The sequence below is a fragment of the Opisthocomus hoazin genome, chromosome 14 (assembly GCF_030867145.1).
Source record: "Opisthocomus hoazin isolate bOpiHoa1 chromosome 14, bOpiHoa1.hap1, whole genome shotgun sequence".
NCBI classification, from domain to species: Eukaryota; Metazoa; Chordata; class Aves; order Opisthocomiformes; family Opisthocomidae; genus Opisthocomus; species Opisthocomus hoazin.
The window spans coordinates 11285806-11309588 of NC_134427.1; the positions used below are offsets into that span (position 1 = coordinate 11285806).

Genomic DNA, 23783 nt, shown 5'->3' on the forward strand with positions numbered 1-23783 from the left:
ATTCCTTGCAAGCTGTTTCAAAGGTATTGGTCACGACTGTCCCTGCTCGGCCGGCTCGCATGGTGACTCCTGTTTTACTTGGAGCTTTGCCCTGGAGGAGGGCCAGACTCAGCAGCACAGCTGAGTAGCCCAAATGCAACTGCCAGAAACCACAGCTTCAAACTAGAGGCTGCGTGATGGATGTGCTGTGCAGCAGGTTCTTTTCCATCACCTGAGCCTCATGTCCTCTTTTTCCCTAATTTTCAAAGCACCAGCTCTAGCAGGCCTGGAGTCCGCTGGTGGCTGACTGAGCGGTTCCCCTGGAGCTCATCTCTGTTTCATGGTGGATGTCTTGTGTCTGTCTCCCAGACTGCACCCCCTCACCTTGTTCTTCCTGGGGAGCCTCCCCTTGGGCCAGGAGCGGTGGACACAGCAATTTACTGTATGTCACAGTGCTATGTTCCCAGTGGGTTCTGTGTTTCAAGCCACCTTGTTCCCTGCAGACTGTTGCAGCGGTGCAGCAGAGGAGCAAGGGCAGGGCAGAGCATTGCCGCTGTATGCTCTCGACTGCCTGCTGCTGCTCCTCGGGTGCTGAGGGGGCTCTGCTTGGCCGTGGCCCCCCCCAGCTACCTGCTGCTCCCTCTGCGATGAGCCTCAGTGTGCAGGTCAGCCACAGCATCCTCTTGGCCTTTCCTCTGACACGTGCGAGGTAACCTGAGCCCCAGATTCTCTCTGGCACGGGGATGGTGACAGCTGCAGCCTTGTTGACAGCTTGCAGAAAGGACAAGGAGATCTGAAACCTTATAGATCTGCTGAGACCCCAGGACTACAAATTCCCCCATCATAGGACTCTGCCCAGCTTCCCGGGTCCTGAGTGATCTCTCCCGCCTGAGCAGAGGGTGTGGATGCCAGCAGCGGTTTTTTACTCACCTTTGGGATCATTGGGTCATTTATTGTATCTTGAGGCACTGCAGTCCTTCGAGGGAGGTATCAGCTTGAAGCCACGTGGCTTGTGCTGGTGTGATGGTTCCCCAGTGCCCTTATGTTTCCCTCCTAGCTTTTGGGTTGGATGTGGGTTTATACACAGGCTACCCAGGTATAAGGAGGTGTTATGGTGATACGTGTCCTCCCGTCCAGCAGGGCCATCTTCCTTGCTAATAAGATGACAAGGAATAGCTGCTGGCTGGGGCATCTCAAGGTGCGGATGGCAGAACTTAGCTGGAGGTGGAGCAGCAGGGCAGTGTGAAATGAGTCTGGAGTCTTCTCCCTGGTGAGCTCCAGAATTTTGGCAAGGGTTCATCCTAACTCTGGACTTTGGAGATCCCCTTGGGGTCACAGCAGATCCTGCAGGCTGTTGTAGGGGGATCAAGGAGGTTAAACAAGCATCGTGGGACAGGGATGGGGTTTCATGAGCCACGGCAGACTCTGTGGGTACCCCTCCCAAGCGGACTGCCTGGGCAGCTGCTGCCTGCAGGACATGCCCTTTGGGCTGTCTGATAGTGCCAGTGGTTTATGTCAAACCCAGTTCCTGAGTGGAAACGGTCTGCAGGGGCGTGTGCTCCGGTAGGTCAGGGCGGCACCCGGGAAACAGCTGTCTTCAAATAGGAACAACAAGAAGAAAATATTTGTTTTAGATGCTTATAGGAACTAAATAAAACCTTTGATCTCAAGAGGATTTCCTGTCTGTAGAGGAAAACCCTGGAGTCCCAGAATAGGAGTAGGGAGTCCAAGCAATCCCCTCCTGGGTACAGGGGGGTCCACATAACATTTTACATGCTCTTCTTCTGTAATGACAATGATATTCCAGGGGACAGATTTCATCTGCACAAGACTCTGCATTGAAGGATGTCTTGTCCACATGCACTGCTTTGGTCTGCTGGTGCCTCTGTCTAGCAGATGGTCATGCCTTTTGGGGCTGGGGGAGATCAGCACAGGTTTTGCTGTGGGACTCTAGGAAGCATCTTCCCTTCTTTTGCAGGAAACTTTCAGCTGCTTCTACATGTGCTAAAGAAACTGAGAGCAGCTGGTCAAGAGGAGTTGCAGCTTGCCCTGAGCCGAGCATGAGCACCAGGGTAATGCTGATGCCTCCATGCTGGATGCTGGCAGGACAACAGGCGCTGGGAAGTCCTCTGCCCACCCCAGATGCAGAGCCACCGTGCAGCACCCATTCCCTCTGCCAGGCACAGGGGCAGGACAGAAATGCCTCTTGAGATACCGTGGACGCAGGGTCCCGTCAGCTGCTGAGCTGCTATGTCCATCTTTGGCCCGCTCTCCGGTTACCAGCCACCTCCTCCAGCTGCCTCCAAAGATAGGCAAAGCCACCTCCCGGCGCCTGGGCTAGAAACTGCGGAGAAGCAGAGGCGGGATCACGGACAGGGATTAGATTGATGATATTTTTGTGGAAAGAGTGAAGGCTGCCACGAGTACGCCCAAGCTATGGCGTTGCTGTGCTACAACAAGGGCTGCGGGAAGAGGTTTGATCCTGAGCACAACGCCAAGGGTAAGTGGGCTTGTCTGTCTTGCACCCAGCTGGAATGCGTGCTGCTGTCCCGGTCTGCAGCCATGCTGCCATGCCACAGCCTGAGCTGCAAGCAGGGCTGAGCCGAGCTCAGCACAGGCAGCCCACATGGCAGGAGCCGGCTCAGGAGCTGTGAGGCATCACGAGTGGCTGGTGGGCAGGATTGCTCCTCCTGAAAGGTTCTGCCTGATGAAATTCCTTTTCCAGGTTCCTGCCTGTATCACCCAGGTGTCCCCATCTTCCATGATGCCCTTAAGGTGAGTGGGGTGGGAGCCGGGGCTGCAGCTGCAGGAGGGACTTGGCAGCATTGCCCACACCTGACCAGTCTGTCACCTCCCGGTGCCTAGGGCTGGTCTTGTTGCAAGAAACGCACCACAGACTTCTCCGAGTTCCTCTCCATAAAGGTGGGTGAGCCATCATCCCAAATGTACCCTCTGCTCCTCTGTCCTCTTCTCCTTGCCCTGTTCTGTCCTGTCCCGTCCCCACCGCACACCAAGGCTGCCCCCTTTGCCCTGCCAGCTGGGGATTTCCTATCAGCTTCCAAGGAGCCTGCAAGCAAGGGTGCTGCTCCCAAAGTGCAGGGCAGGCACTCCAGGAGAAGGGTGCCAGAGGGGGCTGGGATCCTCCACCGGGATCCTGCAGGATGAACACAAATGCCAGAAGCGCCAGCACAGCTGTGAATGTCTGAGCGGTCAGCGGGGGGGGGGGGTGCGCGGTGGAAGGAGGCAGCAGAGGCCCGGGGACTTGGGGGAAAACTCTTGTGGCCCTTCAGCTGCCAGGCTGGGGTGCAGCAGATCTGAAACCTGTCTGCCATGGCCGAGTGTGAGGCTGCCACACCATCTTGTCCCTGGGAATCCCTGCAGATGCAGGGTCAAATCCCTGCGGACTCAGCTGCAGGGTCAAAGCCCGTCTCTGCAGGACATGGAGCCACCAGAGCACAGAAACTCACAGGGTCTGGAAGCAGCCACCACGTTAGTGAGGGCAAAGCAGGCATCAGGTTTGCCTCTGCTGCTCAGGGATGCACAAAGGGGTTTCACAGCAAGGAGAAGCCCCCTGAACCTTTCAGACAAGAGGAGACCTCAGATAAGTTGAAGGCCAAACCGATGGAAGAGCTCATCATCCAAGGACCAAAATCAGCTGAGAAGATGCAGCGGGAAAGACCAAGGTGAGATGGGCTCAGCTAACAGTTTCGCCCTGCTGTGCCGCTTCTTCTGCACATGTCCTGCCCTGCTGCTTCCTCAGGAGAGGCAATGACACTTAAATTGCAAAAAAAAAACCCCAAAACAGTTGGCCTTTGCTGCTGTCGTTTCCCAGCTCTGATGAGCCAAGACAACTGCTGCCAATTAAAGTATCCAGGTCTCTGGAGCAGGCACTGGAGAAACTGAACCTGTCCTCCAAGGCCGAGGCACCTGAGGGCAGTTGCGCAGGTAGTGACAAGCTGATGCATGGCAGCGGGGTTGCACGTGGCAAGTTCAACGTGGGGTTTTGCATGGCAGATTCAGCGCAGGGTGGTGGGTGCTGCATGCTCAGCCACCTGCAAACCCACGGAGCTGTGTCTCGGAGGCGTGTTGCAATGGGCTGTGCTCAGGGGCCACTCGTGCTAAGCTGGGGAGCTGGCGGTGGGGCTGCGGGGACGGTTTGGGGGCAGGTACGGGCAGCATGTGCTCCAGGGTGAAGCTGTGTTGCTCTCACAGGGGAGGTGGCTGCGCAGGTGAGGGCTGGCACCACCTGCAAGAATGCAGCCTGCAAGGCGGTGAGTACCCGGCAGGGTCCCATCATTGCATGGTCTGCGCCACGTGGCTGTGAGCATCACGGGTCTGGCGCGGGGGCTCGTCTCCTGGCTGCCACCGGGTGCGGGGCAGGGTGCTGCGCGGGTGGGAGGTGGCAGTGCCCATTGGCTCTGTATGCTCCTGCTCATCCTGTCCCTAGAGCAGCTGCCTCTGTCACCTCCCAGCCATGTTCCTGCAAGAGGATTGTAGATTCCTGGACTGGTGGTACATATGCGTTTCACTGCTGCTAATGGCTTGCAATGAAATGTAGCACATATTCAGGATATGGGAACACAGGTAAAATGCATGTGGAGTAATTCCCACCTGTATTTAATTAAAGCAGCACAGCCCACTTTCTATCTTGCCCCAAGGCCACCTTGTGTAGGACTATCTGCCTGCCTCCAAGCTGCGGGAGGGCCAGCATGTGTGGAAAGCAGCAGAGAGGGGAGCGAGCAGGGAAGAAAAGGTGGGAAGTGGGTGAGGACATGAGACTGACGTGCACTGGAAAGGAGAGGAAGGGACAGGATGGGCAAATGGCCCCTTGCACCTCGGAGTGAGTTTCTGTGGTGTCCAAACTTGCCCACAGTCCCAGTGCTGCCCAGCCCCGGGCTGGGACCAGACTGTGTTTGGGAGAGGGCATACGGCAGGGCTGCTGCCAGGGTTTCAAGGATGACACTGGGGTTCTGGTGAGGCCGAGGTGGCTGTCCTGCTGGCAGAGAGCAGGGACCAGTGCTGAGCTGCTGGCCAGGCATAGTCCCAGAGTGAGTCCTCAGAGATGCTGGACCCTGTGAAAGGGTGATGTTGGGCATCATGCTGTGCCCTGTGCAGGGATGGGCACCAATGGGCAGACACCTGGCTGTGCCATTCTGTGCTGTGCTAGAGGCACAGCCAAAACTTTCCTCTGCTTCTCACTCCACAGATCTACCAGGGCCCAGAAAGCAACACAGAGGTTTGTACTTTCCATCCTGGTGCTCCTGTCTTCCATGAGGGGTAAGAAACAACCCTTTACTGATGAGCAAACTGACCCTGATGAGGGCTCAAAGTGCCGCATCGCAAGGTTGCGTGGCCTCAGCAGCACGGCCGGTGCAGTCACAAGTGACACCTCCCTGGGTGACAGGCGGGCAGGGGAGTTGCTGGGTCTGGGCCCCTCTCCCCGGCCACCCCGAAGCCTGCTGTGGTCCCTCTCCTGCTCCCGTGGGCGCTCCCCACTCAGGTCCCTCTGCTCTCCCCAGGATGAAGTACTGGAGCTGCTGTGGAGTCAAAACGACAGACTTCAGCGCCTTCCTGGAGCAGACGGGCTGCAGCAGCGGGAGGCACTGCTGGGCAGGGAAGAGGGTAAGGGGGCTCGTGGTGAGGGCAACTCCTGTGTGAGCAAAGTGCTGTTACTGGCACCCAACGAGTGCTACTTCAAGGGAAGGACTCACACACTCTGCATTCACATGGATTTCTGCATTTAATTCTCTTAATTTTCATAATTGCCAACAGATGACTGCACAGGGTTTGAATGCCTAACCTTCACCATCTGCTGTTTAAAATGCTGCACCAGCCTTCACAAAACATGTCAGCTCTCACAACCAATGGGCAGATGTGCAATAGGAAGATGAATGAGGCCAGAGCTGGCCCCAGGCACGGCTTAACCAGCGCTGCAGGCTGCCACACAGGGCAGGGACAGGCAACTGAGCACAGGAAAAGCCTTGCAAAAAAGCCCCCAAAAGTTTTGACAGATGACTGCAGATGACTGAATTGGGTTTTAACGAAGCTTTCCCTCTGCAACTGCTTCCCAGAAGGGATGTCATCTATGTAGCGACATGGTGTTGTGGCAGGGCAATGGGGAGAAGATCCCAGTTCCCAATATTGTGTGTGTGTGAAAGTTTTCACAGGAAAGCTCTTGGCAGGAAACAAGCTTGAGCTGGGAAATTTGCACCAAAGTGGCCCAGGATATCTCTGAAAGTGCATTATGTCCTCTGAGTCAGCGCTGCCTCTGAGTCCAGTCTGATTTTTGTCCTGGAGCAGAAAACATATAGTGGATGTAAAGGAGACTGCAGTGAATGAACTGTGATGTTGTGGTGCAGATGCTTTGAGCTAATTGTCACCTAAGGCTGGGGCTGGGATTCCTCCTGAGGTGTTTCTTTGGCTGGAAGCGCTGAGGGCTCCAGGGGTTCTGTCTCCTGGTGATGCTCAGAAACGCCTGGTGGGGCCAAAGCTGTCTGTGGCACAGACAAGGCAGGGGTCCTATGGGAGAAGGGTGAAATGTGGCCAGCTGGGTCTCATCTGTCTCCCACATTTAACATGGTGTCATGATCCATGTCCAGTAACAGCCCCTGCACTGCACTCCAGATCGAGTTTCCTGACTGTGCCCAGCGCCTATGAGCCTGTGCACAGCAGAGTAACTCTTGAACTCTTGAAGGGAATGGCTCTGGTCTTAAAACATCCTTCTGAAGCTACCCCAAGCACATCACAGATGACCCATGTTGCATGGAGCAGCCTGGCAGGGGCTGCCCACCTTCCCATGAACCAACTCCCCTCAAAAACCTGCACAAAAGGCAGGGTTCGATCTTGCTTAGCTGACGCCGACCTCAGCCGGTGCTCCACAGAGATGTGCAAAGGAGCATCCTCTGGCACAGACATGCCGTCTGTTTGGGGTGTCCTTGGGCTAGATGCTCTGCTGTGATGGGTTCCTCTCCCCAGCAGGACAAGAAGGCAGTGTCGTGCCGGCAGGACTGGCACCAAACCGGCAGCCAGGTGGTGGTGACGGTCTATGCCAAGAACCCTCTGCCCGCCCTCTGCAGCGTGAAAGCCAACCGCACCGTGGTGAGTGGGGCCGGCAGAGCTGGGCTGGGGATGCGAGCTTTCATGGCATCTGATGTTGATGAGCCAGGAGTTGGCTGGGTGCCTGGTTCTCTTTGGCCTGTTTAGTCTGTTGCTGCAGCTGGGGTTGGCACTGCCGACCTGCCATCCCTGCGCTGAGCGCCCAGCGGCTCTGCTGCTGCAGCAGCACCTGCCTAGCCACTCTGGCTCAGTGGCTTTCAGCCTCAGCAGGTGGCTTTCCTGGTCTTGAATCCCTTGACTGGTGGCAGAGGTGAACCCAACATGCTCTGAAAGGGATGAAATTGGGAGCCGAGGGGATAGCCAGACTGTTACACCGGAACCAGGACGTGGGATGTGTTATGGTGCTGGAAGGCAGCTGCACTACAGGGGAAGAGCTCTGGTAGTGCTGTGCTACCAACTCAGGTAATTTTCTTTTGATCTTTCAGCTTGAGGTTTACGTCATCTTTGAAGGGAATAAGGTTTTCCAGGCAGAACTGGATCTCTGGGGGGTAAGATCCTTTTTATTTGGATTTCCCTATCCCAGTAGTCTGCATGGGGCTGGGCTACAATTCTGTGAGGCAGCCTGTGCTCTCAGAGGAGCGTTTGCAGCCCCAAACACAGTCTCCCTGTAAGCAAAATTTCTCTCTGCATAGTCAGGATTCTCAGACTTTTGAAAAAGCAGCAGAATGGTTGTTGCTTTGATTTCTGCACAGTCCTTCCTATGCATGGAGCATGAGGCAGAGTTTGACTGTATTATCACATAGAAATGCTGTGTCCGCCTGGGACGCTGTCTTTTCCCCAGCTGGCGCATCTGTGGAACAGTCCTTCCCTTGGTGTGATTCACTGCCAGCTCTCGAAGTCTGGTGGAGAGCACAGGTCCACCACGGCTGTCACAGCAGAGAGGACCCGTTTATCTCCACAGCTCCAGTCTTCTATAGCAGCAATGATTGATGGGGAAATTCAGATTTCTCTATTGATCCCATAGTGGTAGCAACCGCAGGCCTGTGCCTGGGCTTGGTGCCCATCTGACTGCTGTGCACTACCCTGGCTGTTCTCTTATAAACACTGCCACAGCTCTGGCTTGCTGTTGTTGGGATCGTCTGGGAGCCAGGTCTCCCAGGTACTGGCACTTCTAGCCATCTCTGCTAGCAAATCCCTTAGGGGTTGTAAGGAGGGTGCTTTGGAGGCTCCATGCGTCTGCACCAATGAATTCTGGACTATGAACAGAGCTGGATGTCGCTGCCAGCTCTGTAGGCGTTCTGCACTGGTACCATACGGCCTCAAAGGGTCTTTGGCCCAGCAGGTCCCTGTCTCCCCCCACAATCCTGCTGTGCCTGTAGGCAGGCAGCGGTGTCAATGGAGACTCCCTCTGATTTCTCAGCTGCTTCCCGGCTGGGGAGGAGCAGTGAGACTCGCAGATTTGCACGTGCATTTCTTGCTGGCATTTCTGGTGCGTGCTGCCTGTGCCTGCGGGCAGCAGAGTGTGCTGCTGGGTGTGGGTGTGCCTGTGGCTCAGCGCAGCTCGCTGCCATGCGGAGCGTGCGGTACCGCAGCCATGCGTGTGGGCGCAGCTAGCCGAGCTCTCTTGAGCTCTGCACCAGCACTGCCGTGCTGCTTAGACGTAGCACCATGAAGCTCAGCTGGAGCCCGGGTTTTATCCTGCTCTGTCTCCTGGCACACAAGGAGAGGAGATGTCTCCTCTCTCCTCTGGCAGGGCTCTGCCAGTAAGGGGAAGGATGAATGCATGCTGCCTGCGCGGCCCCCCCCCCAGCTCACTGCGCCTTTCCCTCTCTAGGTCATTGAAATAGAGAAGAGCTTTGTGAGCATGGTCCCTACCAAGGTGGAGATCATGCTTTGCAAAGCCAGCCCTGGCTCCTGGGCCAGGCTGGAGCTCCCTCAAAGCAGGCCGCAATCCTGTGGCAAGCAAGAGGAGGAGGCTGCCAAGGCCGAGGAGCCCGGGGCAGCGCAGGTGGAGCACTCAGATGACAGCTTGAGCTGGTCAGAGGAGGATGACGAGGAGTTGGAGATGGGAACATCGAGCAACTGACAGTCAAGTGCTCCAGCAGCTGAACTTCGCTGGCTCCTGAGCTGCCGCGGGCCTTGCCACCAGCTCCAGAGGAGCAGACCTAGCCCAGAGCCTCGTGCAGGCTGCAGCATGCCACCTCCCCCCGTCAGAAGGGGCAAGTAATAAAAACCCAGAGCAAAGGTTATACTCTGAGATTCCTGACAGGTGCCTAAGAAATATCAGCAGGCTCAACTCTGCCATCCGTCCCGTGCCCGGCCGGGGCAGGACAGCGGGAGGAGCCCCCTTGTCCGCACCTGAGGCAGCCTGTGCCTGGGCCAGGTCTCATCGCCCGGTGCCCCTGACCTGGGCCTTCCTGGGGGTGCAGAGCCCCAGGGCAGCTCGGCCCCCTGCGCCAGCCACCCCCACCCTCCGCGGAGGGGAAGGGCAGCTGGGCCCGGAGGTGTGAAGAGGGAGACGGCGACTGCGGGCACGAGGGAAATGTCATCGCTACCCACGGGGACCTGACATCACCCCCTGCGAAGATCTTTATGGGCATGAAACTACCGGGGTGTGAGAGGTCGTTGCCGAGCACGGGACGGGAGATGCGGAGGCGGGGGAAATCCGAGGGGGTTTCGCTGTGAATCACCTCCCAGCGCTGGGAAGAGGAGTGGAGGGCGACACGCGCCATTTGTCAACTGTAGTAAAATATTCAAGCATTCAAATCCGACGGCAGGCGCCGGCCCCGCCCCGCCGGCCCCGCCCCGCCGGCCCGTCGCTCGCTGCTCCGGGAGGGGCCGCGGAGCCCCGCGGCGGCGCCCCCTGGCGGGCCCTCGGGGGGCGGCGGCGGAGCAGAGGGCGCGTGCGCGCGGCGGGCGTGGGGCGCGTGCGCGCGGCGGCGGCAGGGGCGGGCGCCGGGGTGCGGCCGGGTCGAGGGTCCGCCGCCGCCCCGGGAGCAGCGGCCGCCGGCGGCGCGGGAGGTGAGCGCGGGGCGCGCGGCGGGGGCGCGGTGCCGGTGCGCGAGGGCGGGCGGCGCCCCGGGCTCCCCGCGCGCGGTGGCGCGACCCTCAGCGGGGCCCCCAGGGGCCGTGGGGTGAGCTGAGCTGAGGTGCGGCGGCCGCGGGCCCGACGGCGGGACAGCGGCCTCCGTGGCCCCGGGCGCCCCGTGCGTCTGCGGGCGTGTTGCCTCCGCGCTGCCGGAGGGCGGAGGCGCGGGCGGAGGCCCGGGCAGGCGGCGCGCTGGGGAGGAAGATCCCTCGCGTCCGGCCGCCGCCACCCTCGCTGCTGGTGGGGCGGCGGCCCGGGGCCGGCCTCTCCCGGGCTGGGAGCTGCGGCGGTCGCGGTTTCCTCCTTGGCGGAGGTAGCTCGTGCGCTGCCCGCGGCCCCGCGGCACCTGCCCGGCTGGGGCAGCAGCCCCGGAGGGAAGGGCGAGCTTGGGAGCGGCGAGGCCATCAGCCCCCAGCCGCGGGGCCGGCTGCTTCCCTCGGTTTCCGGAGGTTGATGCCGGTCCCGGCTTCCGCACGCGGCGGCGTTTGTGTAGGTGAAGGTGCTCAGCGGGGGCCCCGGGGATGCCGCGGGCGTAGGGGGTGTTTTGGAACAAGCTTTTCTCTGCTCACGTTTCTCGCTCAGGGCTGTGCGGGAAGAGGGAATGGCCCCGTGGGCAGGTCCTGCTCTCCCCTCCTCCGCAGTGTCCCGAGTGTTGGGCTGGGCGGTTCTAGGGTCGGGCTGATGCTAATCCACGTTAGGACTACGGTGACACATCAAGGCGACCTCCGGACCCAGCAGGTACAACAACAGGTTGTGCCTGTGATGAGTTTGCCTTTCGAAAGGTCTCTTGTCTCACTGCTGAGAGCGGATTCTGTTTTGCAGGGGTACGTAAGAGTGGTTGTGTTTGACCTGCTCTCTAAAAACTGTCAGGTTGTTCTCTCAGGAGGAGTAGAGCGAGGCAGTGGCATAATATATTCTGAGTGCTGAGGGGTTTCAGGAGTCATGGGTTTTGTCTCCTTTTGCAGCCCCTACAGAGCTCTGTTTCGTAAGCTTAACGGTTCTATTCTTGAGTCCTGTAAACTGCCAGGGTTTGTAACATCCTCTACTGAGGAATTCCTAGCTTAACCTCAAACCGTAAAAAGTAAGGCTACCTTTTATTTGTTCTGAACCTCCCTCTTTCTGGTTTAATTTGGTGTCACTTTGTTCTTTTTTCTTTTTTTGAAAGAACCAATGAATAGACAGTATCCGTTTACTCTTTATAAACACTTGTGATTCCTATCATATTTACTCTGAGTTATAAAAAAGCGTTAAATGCTTTTATTCTTTATGTGTACCCTGTGCTTGCAATATGTGTCTTGCACTGGAGTGCAGTGCTCCTTATGCCAGCAACATTAGCTGTGTGCTCTTTGTCCCAAGCTTAGTTTTTGATTTAAAAAAAATGACCCTCTCTTCTGTGTCAAATGTAAAATACATAGCATGAAGGCTCTGTTTGGCTGGTTTGCCAGTGTTCAGCTGCACACAAGTTTTTCTGTAGGGAACTTAAGCTTATGAGGCAAATATGGCATTTTAGCTTACTATTTCCATAAAAAAAAGGATACTTCTGAATGTTCTTCTTAGAAGGAGCTCTACAGAGATCTTGGAAAAACAATGAAATATGCAGTTTGCAATTAGTAGGAGGAAACTGAATAAGCATTTTGATTTGCTTACACAATGAGGCCGGGATCCTTTTGGAGTCCAAAGTGTTCTCACACAATTTAATATCAGGTAAAGATCCATACCTTTAAAAGGAGGTGTTTTTGTGATGTGGTTTTTTTTTTTTTTTTGTTTTTGTTTTTCCACTTTCCTGTGCCTGCATGTGTAAATCTGACAGACTGCTGAGAGACTCCTTGCTCCTGGTAACTTCTGCTCGCTTTTTAGAACTCCAGTACTTGATGCAAATGAGACTGGCAAATACTGCAGTGTTGTAGTGCACAATACAGACTGAGTGCACGCTTTAACTTGTGTTTTAATCATATCAAAACTATTTAAAGACACTGTTGGAAAATGTTACTGATTGGTGAAGTGCGATTTTATTTGCCTTTTTTACACTTCCCCCCCCCCCCCCCCCCCCCTCCCTGAGAAATATGGGGGCAGAGGAGGAGAAATCAAGAGAACGAAAAGCATGTATGGGCTTTTTTCTAGAGGAAAAAGCTTAGATTTTTCCTGGTATACCCATTGCCCTTCAAATACAGCAGTGGCTTTGTTGCAACTTTTCTTAAAAATAAAGAGCATTTAGAGTGCCAATGAATGCCAGGTGACAAAAACTCATAGGAAGATAGACTAACAGGGTTTTTTTCCCTACCTCAAATAGGAATCAAGGATGCTTTAACTGGATTTATCATTCATCCTGCAATGTACTTAATGTGCCTGTTCACAGAACCTCATGTCTGAGGTACTGGGTTTTTTTTTTGTTTAGCCAACAGTAATGAATAAGGCTTTGCCAGAATCTATAAAAGGTAGGAAGGACATAGGTAATTCACTTTTTATGAACCGATTGTGATACTTGAGACCTCTGGAAGTTGCTTGTATCACCCAGGAGGTGTGTAGTGGGTCTGGGCACAGAACCGTTCAGTCCTGGCTCCTAGTCTTACACCCTTACTGTGCTCACCCTTGATGTGCATCAGGGTGGCTTGTGCTGAAGTAAATTGTGAAGGGTACCTGTCTTGAAGAATCCATGCTTCTGCATGCGGTTGCAAGAGGAAAAATCAAGTGTAATACTCTGCAGCTTTTGGTTATGGCAGGATACATGTCACATTCACATGCTGGGGATTCAGATATCTACTGAAGTCCTACTTTTTATTTCCTGTATGACTGTGCACCTGCACCGTGGTGTAGTGTTATTTCACAGCTGTGTAGCTGTTTCATGAGTTTGTTTCTAATGGCCCGTGGAAATAATTATCCAGTAAACATAATCTTGGCTTCATACAACTTAAGGTCACTGATATTTGGTCACCAATATCATTGCTCTCTTATAAATATGGAGTATGAGTGCCTGTAGTAAGAGTGTTGATGGACTGAGATTTTCGTGGTTGAGGTGCCCAACTAACCTCATGCAGACCACTCTGTTTTCACTGTGGGTCCCTAAGAAATACTGCTTATGTGGTAAAGCTTATGTGTGTTTCATCAGTGCAAAAAAAATCTTCAGATCGATAAACCAATTTCAGCCTAATTTGACGTGTAGAGGTTTTAAAAACCTTATATAAAAGGTTTGGGTGGTTTATTTCCTTGAAACAACTTTTTGTGCCAAAAGGAGTAAGGCCTTTCTAGCATTCACACTGAGGGAACACCCAGTGAAAATTGCACTCTTGTTAGGCATCAGTAATGTAGGCATGGGAGCTGAACCTCCAGGCAGAGCTCTGCAGAAAGTGAGCTTCCTTGATTCTGCTGTTCATGTGGAGCACTGGGCTGTGGACTGCACAGTTCCTTCTGTGCTGCTGAAATCTGGCTTGGCTTGTTGATTTTTTACCCCTCTTCTGCCACTCAGGCTGTTGCTGTGTGTTTTGTTTCTCTTGCAGGTAAATGGCAGGACAGAAAGCGGTGTGAAAACTTTGAAAGGCACCGAGAAGTCCAAGTAGGTCATTCATTGCTGAAGGGTATTAGAGATGAGGTCTCCTATTTAACTTTTTTACTCTTTCTTGGCACTCATTCTGAAATCTGGCACTTGTCCATTCATTTGGTGCTTGCCTAAAACAGTGGTGAGTAAGCTGAGCTGTGGTGGAATAGTAACACAGTCTTGATTAAATTGCTGAAAGCCCTTTTCTTTTTGCTGTCAGGTCTGGTGTCAAAGCGGTGCACGTGAGAAATCTTTTAACTCCTTTGCATGGGTGAGGATGGTAGGATATACTTAGAACTGCCTTATCCACCCGATTCGTTGTTGTGTTGCTGCTTGACTTCACATATCGGGCAGACAAAGTAATAATCTCTGATCTAGTTTTTGTTACTGAAAGATGACAATTAAGTCATTTAGATTTCTTAACTTCTGCTTGCTCCTGATAAAGCAGGATCAGACTTCTGAGCCTGCAAAACAGGGAGGGATTGATCAAAGGTGATGGCTGTAGAGAATGACACAGCTCAGTACAGGTGATTTCGGCTGAACTAGTGCATTTTCTGCTCATTGTTGGCCAAAATGGCAAACAATTTCCGAAACTGGAAAGAGAGATACAGAAGACCTGACAAGCTCTGTGAAAATGAGGTTGTTGAAGACCAATATCAAGGCTAAAACCCACCTAACAAAAAGGCATCGATGTTAATGTAGCAAGAGCAGAGACATATCCTGCTAGAAAGTAGTTCCTCTGCCAAGAATTTTTTGAAATGCAGGAAGTATAAAAAGCATAAATCTAGAAAGCCCCAGAATAATTCAGGTTCGTGTTTCCTCTCTGTTTTCTGTCACTATTTACTCCCTTCTCTCAGCAGACAGGGAACTTTCCTTCAGGAGTATTAAAGTGAAGATGTAGATGGTTTTTCTCTTCCACAAATAAATTTTGATGTAACATGAAATTATTCTGTGATTTCATTTATGCTAGCTTTGTGGGGAGGAGGAGTGGAATCCAAGTAGTGAATTCCCCAGCAAATGTCCGGCTGGGTTAAAGGACAGCAAGCTGTCGGTGTTAATGATACCACAATATATGTAATTAGGTCAGAAAGGGAGCAGCTCACCAGACAGTGTCTCAACATGTCGATTGAAATCTTGCACATTCCAAAGGAAGTGCCAGGTGTGCAGGCAGCAAAGGCAGAGTTTGCAGCATCTTCTGAGATGGAAGCTAACTCAGACAGGATTGCTAGTTTTCTAATTCAGAGGCACTGATGGACAAGATAGAAATAACTCTCGTCTAAGTATTTTTGCACAACATTGGTGGTTGGGTTTGGTTTTTTTTTTCTTTGAAAATTATTCCCATTCTGCTGTAACTGCTCAAACTCTTATGTTCTGATGATCTTCCACCTTAACTGTAACAAAAGTCGTTTCTCTGGCAGGACTAAGCAACTTGAATTGCATCTCACTACTTTGGACTTTCCGTTCACTCCCTTCTCTTGCCGAGTAACCTTTAAACTTGGCTTTGAAGCTGTGCCCAGCTTTCTGTTTCTATATTCTAAGTCTTGTTTTTGATGTGTTGATGTGTTAATCTGTATTTTTCTCTTTTTCAGTTCTTAATACCTGTTGTAATATGTATGTGGAGTTCTTCTCTCTAAATTTTCCCCCAACATTCTTTTGAAGCTCACCAAAAAACCCCCAAACAAACCCTAAACCAATTTTCCTGCTCTTGGTAATGTTTGGTAATTTTGGTTTTGGAGTACGTTTTTTTCAGCATATATTTATATTCAAATAGCATGCAGTGCCAAGTTCAAGGGTGCTGGAAAAATAAAAAGAATTTTCCATGCAAATTTGAACGCCAGCTTCTTGCTATCTTACGAGAGTTTTATTGTCAGGCCGATTGTTTACAAGAAAAAATAAATAGAGGCTTTATACATTTTGAAGAAAGCAATATGTAGATTTAATAAAAAAGGCCTAAAGCAGGTAATATTGTTTGCTTGGTTGTGGCTTAAATCAAAAAAACTTTTGTCTTCCATATATAAATATTTAACCAAACTACACCTGCTCACAACATACAGGTTTCTGGAGTGTAGGAGCTTCTTTCTACTCTTCTTTAAAATTAATTTCTCTAAAATTTGTGTTTCAGTACTAAATCATGGGTATCCTGGTGTGTGTGTGTTTTTCTGTATTGCATATGCCAAACATGATTCCTTTCAGGTGAGACACTCTGCTTTAAAGGAGCCCTGCAGAGAAGGACTAAAAGCCTACAAGCTCTTTAATTGTATTTGTGTAGTTCATACTTTACCTGATGCTTTGGCATGTTGGCATGGAGTTATTTTCTATTGCAAATGTTGCTCTTCTAGAATCCAAACGTTAGTCAGGTAATTCAAGATATTAATGCTGTGAAAAAGCATTCGTGTTCCAGACTTTTTTGTTACCTTACTACTATTCTCTGAATTGAAAGCTCTAGTGACCTCTTAAAGCCCCAACAAAGTAATCTTTGGGTAACACTTTAATTAGAATTTTTAAATTGGGTTGAATGAAGCTATTTTAGCTGCTGACGGTACGGGATACACTTGGCTTTGTGGTTTACCAATATATGAAACTGCCTGTATTGTCTTACAGTATTGGTGTGATGACCCTCCAGATACCAGTGCCTCGTGTGTGCAGGTAGGGCTGCAATTCTGGGATACCCTGTCTTTCTGTGAAAAGCTCTGGGCAGAAATGCATAGAGGTGTAAGCATTTGGGGGAGCTCGTGGGTTGTGTGTCTTTAAAATATGTTAACATATATGTTTGCAAGTCTTTGCGATTTGTTTTAGAAACTAGGAACTAGGCATATAAAAGACTGTGTGTATCTTGTTCTCTGTGAGACTTTTGTTGCTATAGTTGAGTTTTTATTGCATGTATCCAACTGACTTGGTTCTGCCATCTCTGTGATGTCACTTATTGACTGATCAAAATAGCAGTCTGTTGCATAGGTAGTTAATTTGGAAGAAAAAGCTTTTGCTCTAGAATTGTTGGTCACCACTAAGGTTTGTGGCACAGTATCTTTAGTACTGCAGTGGTTGGAAGTAAACGCAGAAATAAGCTTTACACCCTGCTCTCTGTGCTGCTGTTCAGTGATGCTGTGGCAGCAACTGCAGCGCATGGTGTTACTCCCCTGTGATCATTCCCACCATATGCTGCCACTGGCTTTGTTGTGTCACCACAGTTGATTGTGGTGCTACTCAGTAAACTGGATGAAACAACTCCTCACCCTTTTTCAGTGTGTGGTTGCAGCTGAGGAGTTGGTGTGCTGTCTGAGTGGGATGGGGAAACAGGGTTTGGAAACATCTGAAGGCAGCCTCGCTGCTGGAGAGAGCGTGGTAGCATCTTGAAGCAGGTAGTGATCTCCTTACAGGGAGAGCAGCAGTAGAGACTAGAACAGTGAGTTATATCTTCAGGTAGAAGTGTTATGGTATTGAAATACATCCACTCTTCTGTCACTGTCTGCTTGTAGCACTTAGACCCTTTGTGTTCAGAACTAAGATGTTGTATTGTGTGCTGCCAGTAACAGTGTTCAGCCTATTAATAGTAATGTTAAAAGCGTTTAATTTCTGATATTTTAAGTAATTTTATATTAAAAGTGGTTTCAACTTTGGGCTTTGCAAAATGCAGGAAATGTTTCTAAGCCTCTAATTTGACAGAACTTACTTATTTTTTTTCTTTTTTTCTTTTTTTTTTTCCCCCCTCCCCCAGCCCTGTTAAATGAAAATCTTGGTGCAACTGTTCTGGCATAGTATATGCAGTCCTGCTGTCAGTGTTTGCTGGTTGGTGCTGTTCTTAATTTTACTGATTACCTTTACGATATGCAGTTGTATGCACATCTCTCTTTACATTTGACTGGAGCCTTGAAACGAGATGGCTGATTTTTTTGATGTATGATGAAACTCACGTGTGTGCTTTTCTGCCAAAGTTCAGAAGTACTTGCCAGATTTCATTTCAGGTGATTCATGTTGTTTTAGAAATGTAATTTCTGCCATTTTAAAAAAGGATAAACTGCTTTTGCATCTTCCTTCTACTTGTTTTCCTCCAAATTCTTTCCCTCCAATGTCCTGCTGGGTCTTTCTGGAGCAAGGTTTCTGCACTGCTTCACACAGCTGATTGGTTTTCAATAGTGCATGTGTACATGCATTAATACTTCGTTAAGCTCTGTATGTTGTAGTGACCGCAGTTGATGCCACTCGAGTTGCCTGCTTCAGCTTTGTGCCAAAGCTTAAGGTAGTCTGTTTTCACTTAGTACAGGAGAATCATGTGCTGTCAGTGGGAAGACAGCAGTATGTGGATATAGATAAAGATTTTGTCAAAATGGTAATAAGTTGTTGATTTGTTTGGATGGTCGTGAGAGGAAGTTGGAGGGAGGGGGTTTCATGACCTTTATAAGTGAAGTACTTCACCATTGCTCATTTTGGTATGTTCCCTTTGCTGCTTTGATGGTGAGCTGTGATCTTCCTGGAATATGCAATATAGTTCCTCCTACTATTTGTTTCTTCTGTTTGAAGCAGTGTATTTGCTGCTGGTTGCAAGTTGAGAATTACTGATAGTACCTCAAAGGCATTTGGGTAAGAAGGCAGATGCAAGTTCCTTCTTGTTCAGGCTAGCAGTGGAAGCTCCAGTATACAACAAATGTACAACAAATGACTGCTTGTAGTTGTTCCATGCTATTTTCAAAGTTCACGCTGTTGATGTGGTGAAAGTTTAGAGTTAATGGAGTTTTAGGCTATATCCATTTCTTGTCAAATCTACTCTTAACATAGCAAGAAAGGGATAGGGAAGCCTCTGAAGTGTCGTATGCGTCCTGTAACAATTCCCCGGTCTGCCTAGGAAGGCTGTTTGACTGCAGATCTTTCACAGCATGTATTTTTCTAAGTATAAGCTTTTTTTATTGCAGCTCAAGCCTGTTAAGTTCTGCTTGTTCTGTCACTGCTTAGTGAGAATAATGTGTTCTTGGCTTCTTTAGAAAAAATCTTTATGTATTCTAATCTGGGTACTATGGCTAGTTATATTTCAAAGAATAGCTTTTCTTGTATGTGCTGCTTTCTGAACCTTTTATCTGGTGTCCTCTAAATAATGCAGTTTCTTGAGGTCTGATTGATCCTGAGTTGAGTGAATTATTACAGTAAACAGTAGCAGTGCACTCCAGCAATGGATATCTTGGTTTATTACATAATTTCTGGACCTTTCTTTGTGGTAAACTGTTCAGGCAGTAGACTATGTAGATGAGAAGTGTGACTCTTGGAGGGGGTGTGTGAACTACAAATGACAGAGGACCTTGTTACTAGGTCTGAAGTCATGATCCTTTTCCACATACAGGTACCTTTAAGGACTTGTCCCTTTGCCTGTGGGAAACTGTCTGGCAGTAAGGCAAGACTGTGGGAATTTGGCTAATTTGTACTTACATGGTTGGAATGCCGCCAGTTGTCACCGAGCTCTCAATCTTTGCATCTCCGTTTCACTATTGTCTTTCTAGCCTGTGAGCTCTTAATAATGGCTTCCAAGATGCTGAATGTGTCTAGCTGTGATAAGAAGTTGTTAGCAATATTCGAAACACTTGCTAAAGCTTACCTTTAAAATGACTGCCAATGAGTGTGCTTTTCCTAACTGTTTTGCTTGCTTTGTGCAGGACTTTGTTTTTGGGTAAAGAATGCAGACTATAAAGTGCGTCGTTGTTGGAGATGGTGCTGTGGGAAAAACGTGTCTTCTCATCAGCTATACCACCAATGCCTTCCCAGAAGAGTACATCCCTACTGTGTTTGACAACTACAGTGCCCAAATGACTGTTGATGGCCGGACAGTTAGCCTGAATCTCTGGGACACTGCAGGCCAGGAGGAGTATGACCGCCTGCGCACGCTCTCATATCCTCAAACCAATGTGTTCGTCATCTGTTTCTCCATCGGTAGCCCCTCTTCCTATGCAAATGTGAGGCACAAATGGCATCCTGAAGTTTCTCATCACTGTCCAAATGTTCCCATTCTTTTAGTAGGCACGAAGAGAGACTTGAGAAATGACCTGGAAACAGTTAAAAAATTGAAGGAGCAAAGCTTGGCTCCCACTACCCCGCAGCAGGGGACTTCACTGGCTAAACAAATTGGAGCAGTCAAATATTTGGAGTGCTCAGCGTTGAATCAGGAGGGTGTTCGGGAGGTGTTTGCTGAAGCTGTGCGTGCAGTTCTGTATCCTGTGACAAAGAAGAACACAAGAAAATGTGTCTTATTGTAGTTACCTTGGGTGATGGATGTTTGAAGTTGAATATTGACTAGAATCTTGGAGGGCTCTTTAATGAGTTAAATTGAAAATTTGCATCTTGCACTAACAGCTCTAAGCAGAAATGGTTTATGGAACGAATATTCTTGCAGTCTTATTGCTTCAGGGAAACTGAAACAGAACAGGGTTTTTTTTTCCGAGAGGTCAAATTCTACTTTATTTCTAAAAGTTCCAGTCTCCAGCTTCTCCAGGGATCAGTTGGCTTATGTCCTTATTTAGTGCAGGAAAACAAATGAAGGGACTTCTTTGAAGCCAGACTTCTTTACTAGGTAACCATCAGTTACTAGATTTGCTGAAAAGCACAAATTTTGATAACTTTGCTTGAAGTGTAGCTGCTGCTTTCCCATCCCTTATTTACTGATTTTATTTTACAAACAGAAGTCTGGTTGTCCAGTTGTTTTGTCAATTTAAACCTTGAAAACAATTTGTTTACATGCAAAAATGCCTGAAATATTACTGAGATTCACTTTATAGTGAATTGTGATTGTTTATATGAAGAGTTAGCATAAGGCATTTTAATGCAATGAGCAAGACCCAGGGAACACTTGCAAATGATTTTATTAATAGAAGCAGGAGCTGATTTCTCCTTATGTAAGGAACTTAGGGTAACGATGAGTCACTCAAATGAGTGATTTTCATACTTTTGAATTGAAGAGGTGGAAGAGTAAGATGCAAGTCTTCCATAATCTTCTAAACTGAGTTTTTATTTCACTCTCCGAAGAGACTTTGCACCCTGAGAATAAAGTTAACAGTTACATACTTGGACTGGCTGAGGTAGTTGGGATCACACTTCTCAAAACGAGATTTTTCAGTGTGATCCCTTTGATGAATCCCAGAGACTGATAGCAGCTCGTTTGCTCTTGAGGAGTTCATTGTTTCACTTATTAATGTTCTTGGGGCCACCACTTGAGATTTTTACAGCAAACTCCTTTATTGTTTTTCTGGGAGAACACTGACAGAAAATTTGGAGGTTCTTTTTGCAGGAACAGGGAACCCTAGTTTGTTCCTGCCAGCTCACTGATGGTTTCAGTTAAATTTGTAATGGTTAGCCAGTCACTGGATAGGTTTGCCTGGGCAGTTTTCTCTACTAGGTGATCAGCTATTATAAAACTCTTTTAACTGAAGTTCTATTTAAGTACTTTTTAACTTGCTTCAGCAGCTCTAGTGAGTAGCAGCTGGCTTTTATTTTTATGATGTGCACTGTTCTTTATGTGTGATTCCAGGACCAGCTGAGGAGTGAGTGCATGAAACCTTCCTTAGACTTAACCTTACAGCTTGGTGGTATGAAAGCAGCATGCTTCAAAGATACTTTGTGTGAAACCAGTGGTGCTGGACTGGGCTTTGTTGTCTGAGGTTGACAGTGCTGTCTTTGTCCGGATGCAGCCTCAATTGGTAATTCAGAACTTGCTTTCTTGTGATGCCCACACATGCAGAACTGCACTGGTGTATACCCTGGGCAGAAAAAAGCCTCATTTCAGCAAGATAACAGAAAATTATATAAACAAGGTTGTTAGGGATCTTGTGTTGATTTGACCTTGCTTTATCTCATATGGGTGAAAATACCAGGTGGGTAGAAACATTTGTGTTTGTGCCCTGATTCCCCTCTCTGCAGAGGATGTGCCTTTCTTCAGCTGGTGTAACTGAGGCTGATGCTAACTGCAATTTTTGTATATCTGAGGTATGCTCGTACTGGTACTGCTTTAGCAAACTGCAACCCATAGATTACAAACTGCAGTTAATCCAAATACTGGTGTGCGTGGCTAGTGAACCAACACTGAGTTCCAAACGCTGCCTGATCGCAGGCAACACCAGAACACCCATTATGCATGATATCTGCAGAAGCCTAGAGACTCTGCATATTTTTTCTTCACCAAGTGCCATTGCCTGGAGTGTCTTTGCATCTTTTGCACTTGTAGAAGTGCTGTTCCAGATGTGGCTTCCACCGCAGTGCCCTGTAGGCTGTGAAGGTGTAGGAGTATTTCCGTGACGTAACCTCTACTCACCACGTTCTGTCTTTACTTTAGTAGTAGGCCTTTAGTGTGGGCTTGACTTGCAGGCAGCAATTAACTCTCTGCCTTGTAATTCAAGATTATTTTCTGTAGGTAAATTTTAGTAACTGCGTAAATAGAGTTTATCATGTTTAAAATGTATTTATTTAAGCCAGTGCACGTGTTGTTTTTTTTTTAATGCTGGTCAGGCCTAAACCAACTGTGTAGTTACCCTGGTGCAAGCCCATAACCTTGGCTTTATTCAGAGATGTAGTTTAAAAAGTTTGTGGTATGTTTGGACTGCTCTTACACAGACTTTTAATTTCAACAACAGGCACCTCTTTTTTGCTGCGTATATTCGCAATTTGGTATTGAAGCAACTACTGTTTTAAAAAAATTTTTTACTTTTTTACATACTGAAATCTTTTAGTTCTGCATCTTTTGTGGTTATTCCTAACTGGATTACAACAATTTTGTGGAGAAGAAATCCTGTGAGCAAGTATATTGCACACCCCCCCCCCGTTTCTGGAGGCTCATGGAGCAGCCATCCTGGTGTTAACTGGAAGATAGTATGGTGAGATAAAATTCAACTACTTAATCAATTAATTTAAATTGATTACATTACTGATTACATTATGCTAGAACACTTTTTCCCCATCTAAATGACTTAATGAATGGATTGCACAACAGTACTGAGGAGAGTAACACGATAGTGATGAAAATGAGCAGAAAGTGAACTTTGAACACCATCAAAAACTTTTAACTGACTTTGGAGTACCTTATTAATAGTCATTTAGATGCCTTGTATTTCTGTCGCTTTCTGCCAGGAGCAAAAGTCCTGTGGGCTGACAACTGGTTTCCTCTGGCCTCTGGTTTTCATGAGAATGAACGTCGGGAGCGCACGGATCTGTTGAGCTTTTCCGTTCAGTGGGCATTCTCAGTTTGTGATCTTACTTTTTTATTTCACCCTACAATTCTTTGTGCGTTTTATTGTAAGTAGTCCAGTGCTTCAGTCTACAATCCATTCTGTTCCTCCCATATGTGTTTGTGGGTGGTTGGTTGTTTTTTTTTCTCCTGTGGGCAGGTAACAAATACAGACTTCATGCAATCCCATGGCTGGATTTTTTCTGTTTTCAGGAGATCAGAAAACCTGGGTTAAGTTGTGCGGGTTTCCCAAACTGTTCAAGATTCCTCAGTTTGTTACTGAATAGAAATGCAGTGTGTGTGTCTGAATTCACGGAAGAGACTTTCTGTGAAGAGATCGATGTTAATTTTTCAATTTGCGAATGATTTCTGAAATACCGAAGTGTTTTTTTTAAGCATAGCTGAAGCCATCCGCAAGGAGCTGAGCAGTTGATGGACTGTGTCTGGAGGATGTCATGAGGCGCGCTTAGATGTGTAAGTGCTTTCTCCAGTTTACAGCTGTAGCTATTTCTGTGAAATTCAAACTAGAAGAGCCTCGCCGTGCTTTGTCTTGGAGCGCAGAACCTTGCCCTGAAGAACCCTCGGTGCTGCCTGGGCTGACCTGCAGAGCGGACGGATCGCGTGGGGCTCTGGCCCCAGCTGGGCTGTGGGGAGTGGAGTGCCTGCCAGCAGCGGGAGCCCAAGACTCTGAAGTGTGGTACTGATACATACACTGGCAACTTGATTTTATACTACAAAAGAATTTGTATTACAGCTAACAGTTTTAAAGGAATTTTTTTTTTTTAAATTATGTGGAATTAAGTTGTAATAAACCTTTCCGCATCTCTCTGGCTCTCGTATTAACTCACTCTGCTGTTTGTAACGCACCTCTTCTCAGCGTAGCTCTTTCCTCTGGAAAGCCAGTCCCCGTTTCTGAAATGCAATAAACGATTTTC

General features: G+C 48.9%; 2 protein-coding genes across 10 annotated transcripts; both read left to right on the forward strand.

The window, feature by feature from the left end:
• Positions 1–1967: 1967 nt before the first annotated feature.
• On the forward strand, positions 1968–9284 carry ITGB1BP2 (integrin subunit beta 1 binding protein 2). 5 transcript variants are annotated; one of them, XM_075435773.1, is made up of 11 exons: positions 1969–2479; positions 2705–2754; positions 2845–2901; positions 3514–3662; positions 3785–3924; positions 4192–4250; positions 5186–5256; positions 5499–5601; positions 6955–7077; positions 7521–7583; positions 8870–9284. In XM_075435773.1, the coding sequence occupies exons 1-11, from the start codon at positions 2416–2418 to the stop codon at positions 9119–9121; spliced, it is 1131 nt and encodes a 376-aa protein (XP_075291888.1). In that variant the 5' UTR covers positions 1969–2415; the 3' UTR covers positions 9122–9284. The 5 variants fall into 5 exon arrangements, with proteins under 5 accessions (XP_075291892.1, XP_075291888.1, XP_075291890.1 ...); XM_075435775.1 differs by having other exon boundaries at positions 1971–2479; positions 6958–7077; XM_075435776.1 differs by having other exon boundaries at positions 1971–2479; positions 3812–3924.
• A 692-nt stretch (positions 9285–9976) lies between these two features.
• Positions 9977–23680, forward strand: LOC104335717 (rho-related GTP-binding protein RhoG). Of its 5 annotated transcripts, XM_075435498.1 has the most exons (5): positions 9978–10056; positions 13618–13673; positions 16257–16301; positions 17371–17441; positions 19295–23680. In XM_075435498.1, exon 5 carries the CDS (start codon positions 19316–19318, stop codon positions 19889–19891), a length of 576 nt encoding a protein of 191 aa, XP_075291613.1. In that variant the 5' UTR covers positions 9978–10056; positions 13618–13673; positions 16257–16301; positions 17371–17441; positions 19295–19315; the 3' UTR covers positions 19892–23680. The 5 variants fall into 5 exon arrangements, with proteins under 5 accessions (XP_075291615.1, XP_075291613.1, XP_075291612.1 ...); XM_075435497.1 differs by lacking the exon at positions 17371–17441; XM_075435499.1 differs by lacking the exons at positions 13618–13673; positions 17371–17441 and having other exon boundaries at positions 9986–10056.
• Positions 23681–23783: the final 103 nt, after the last annotated feature.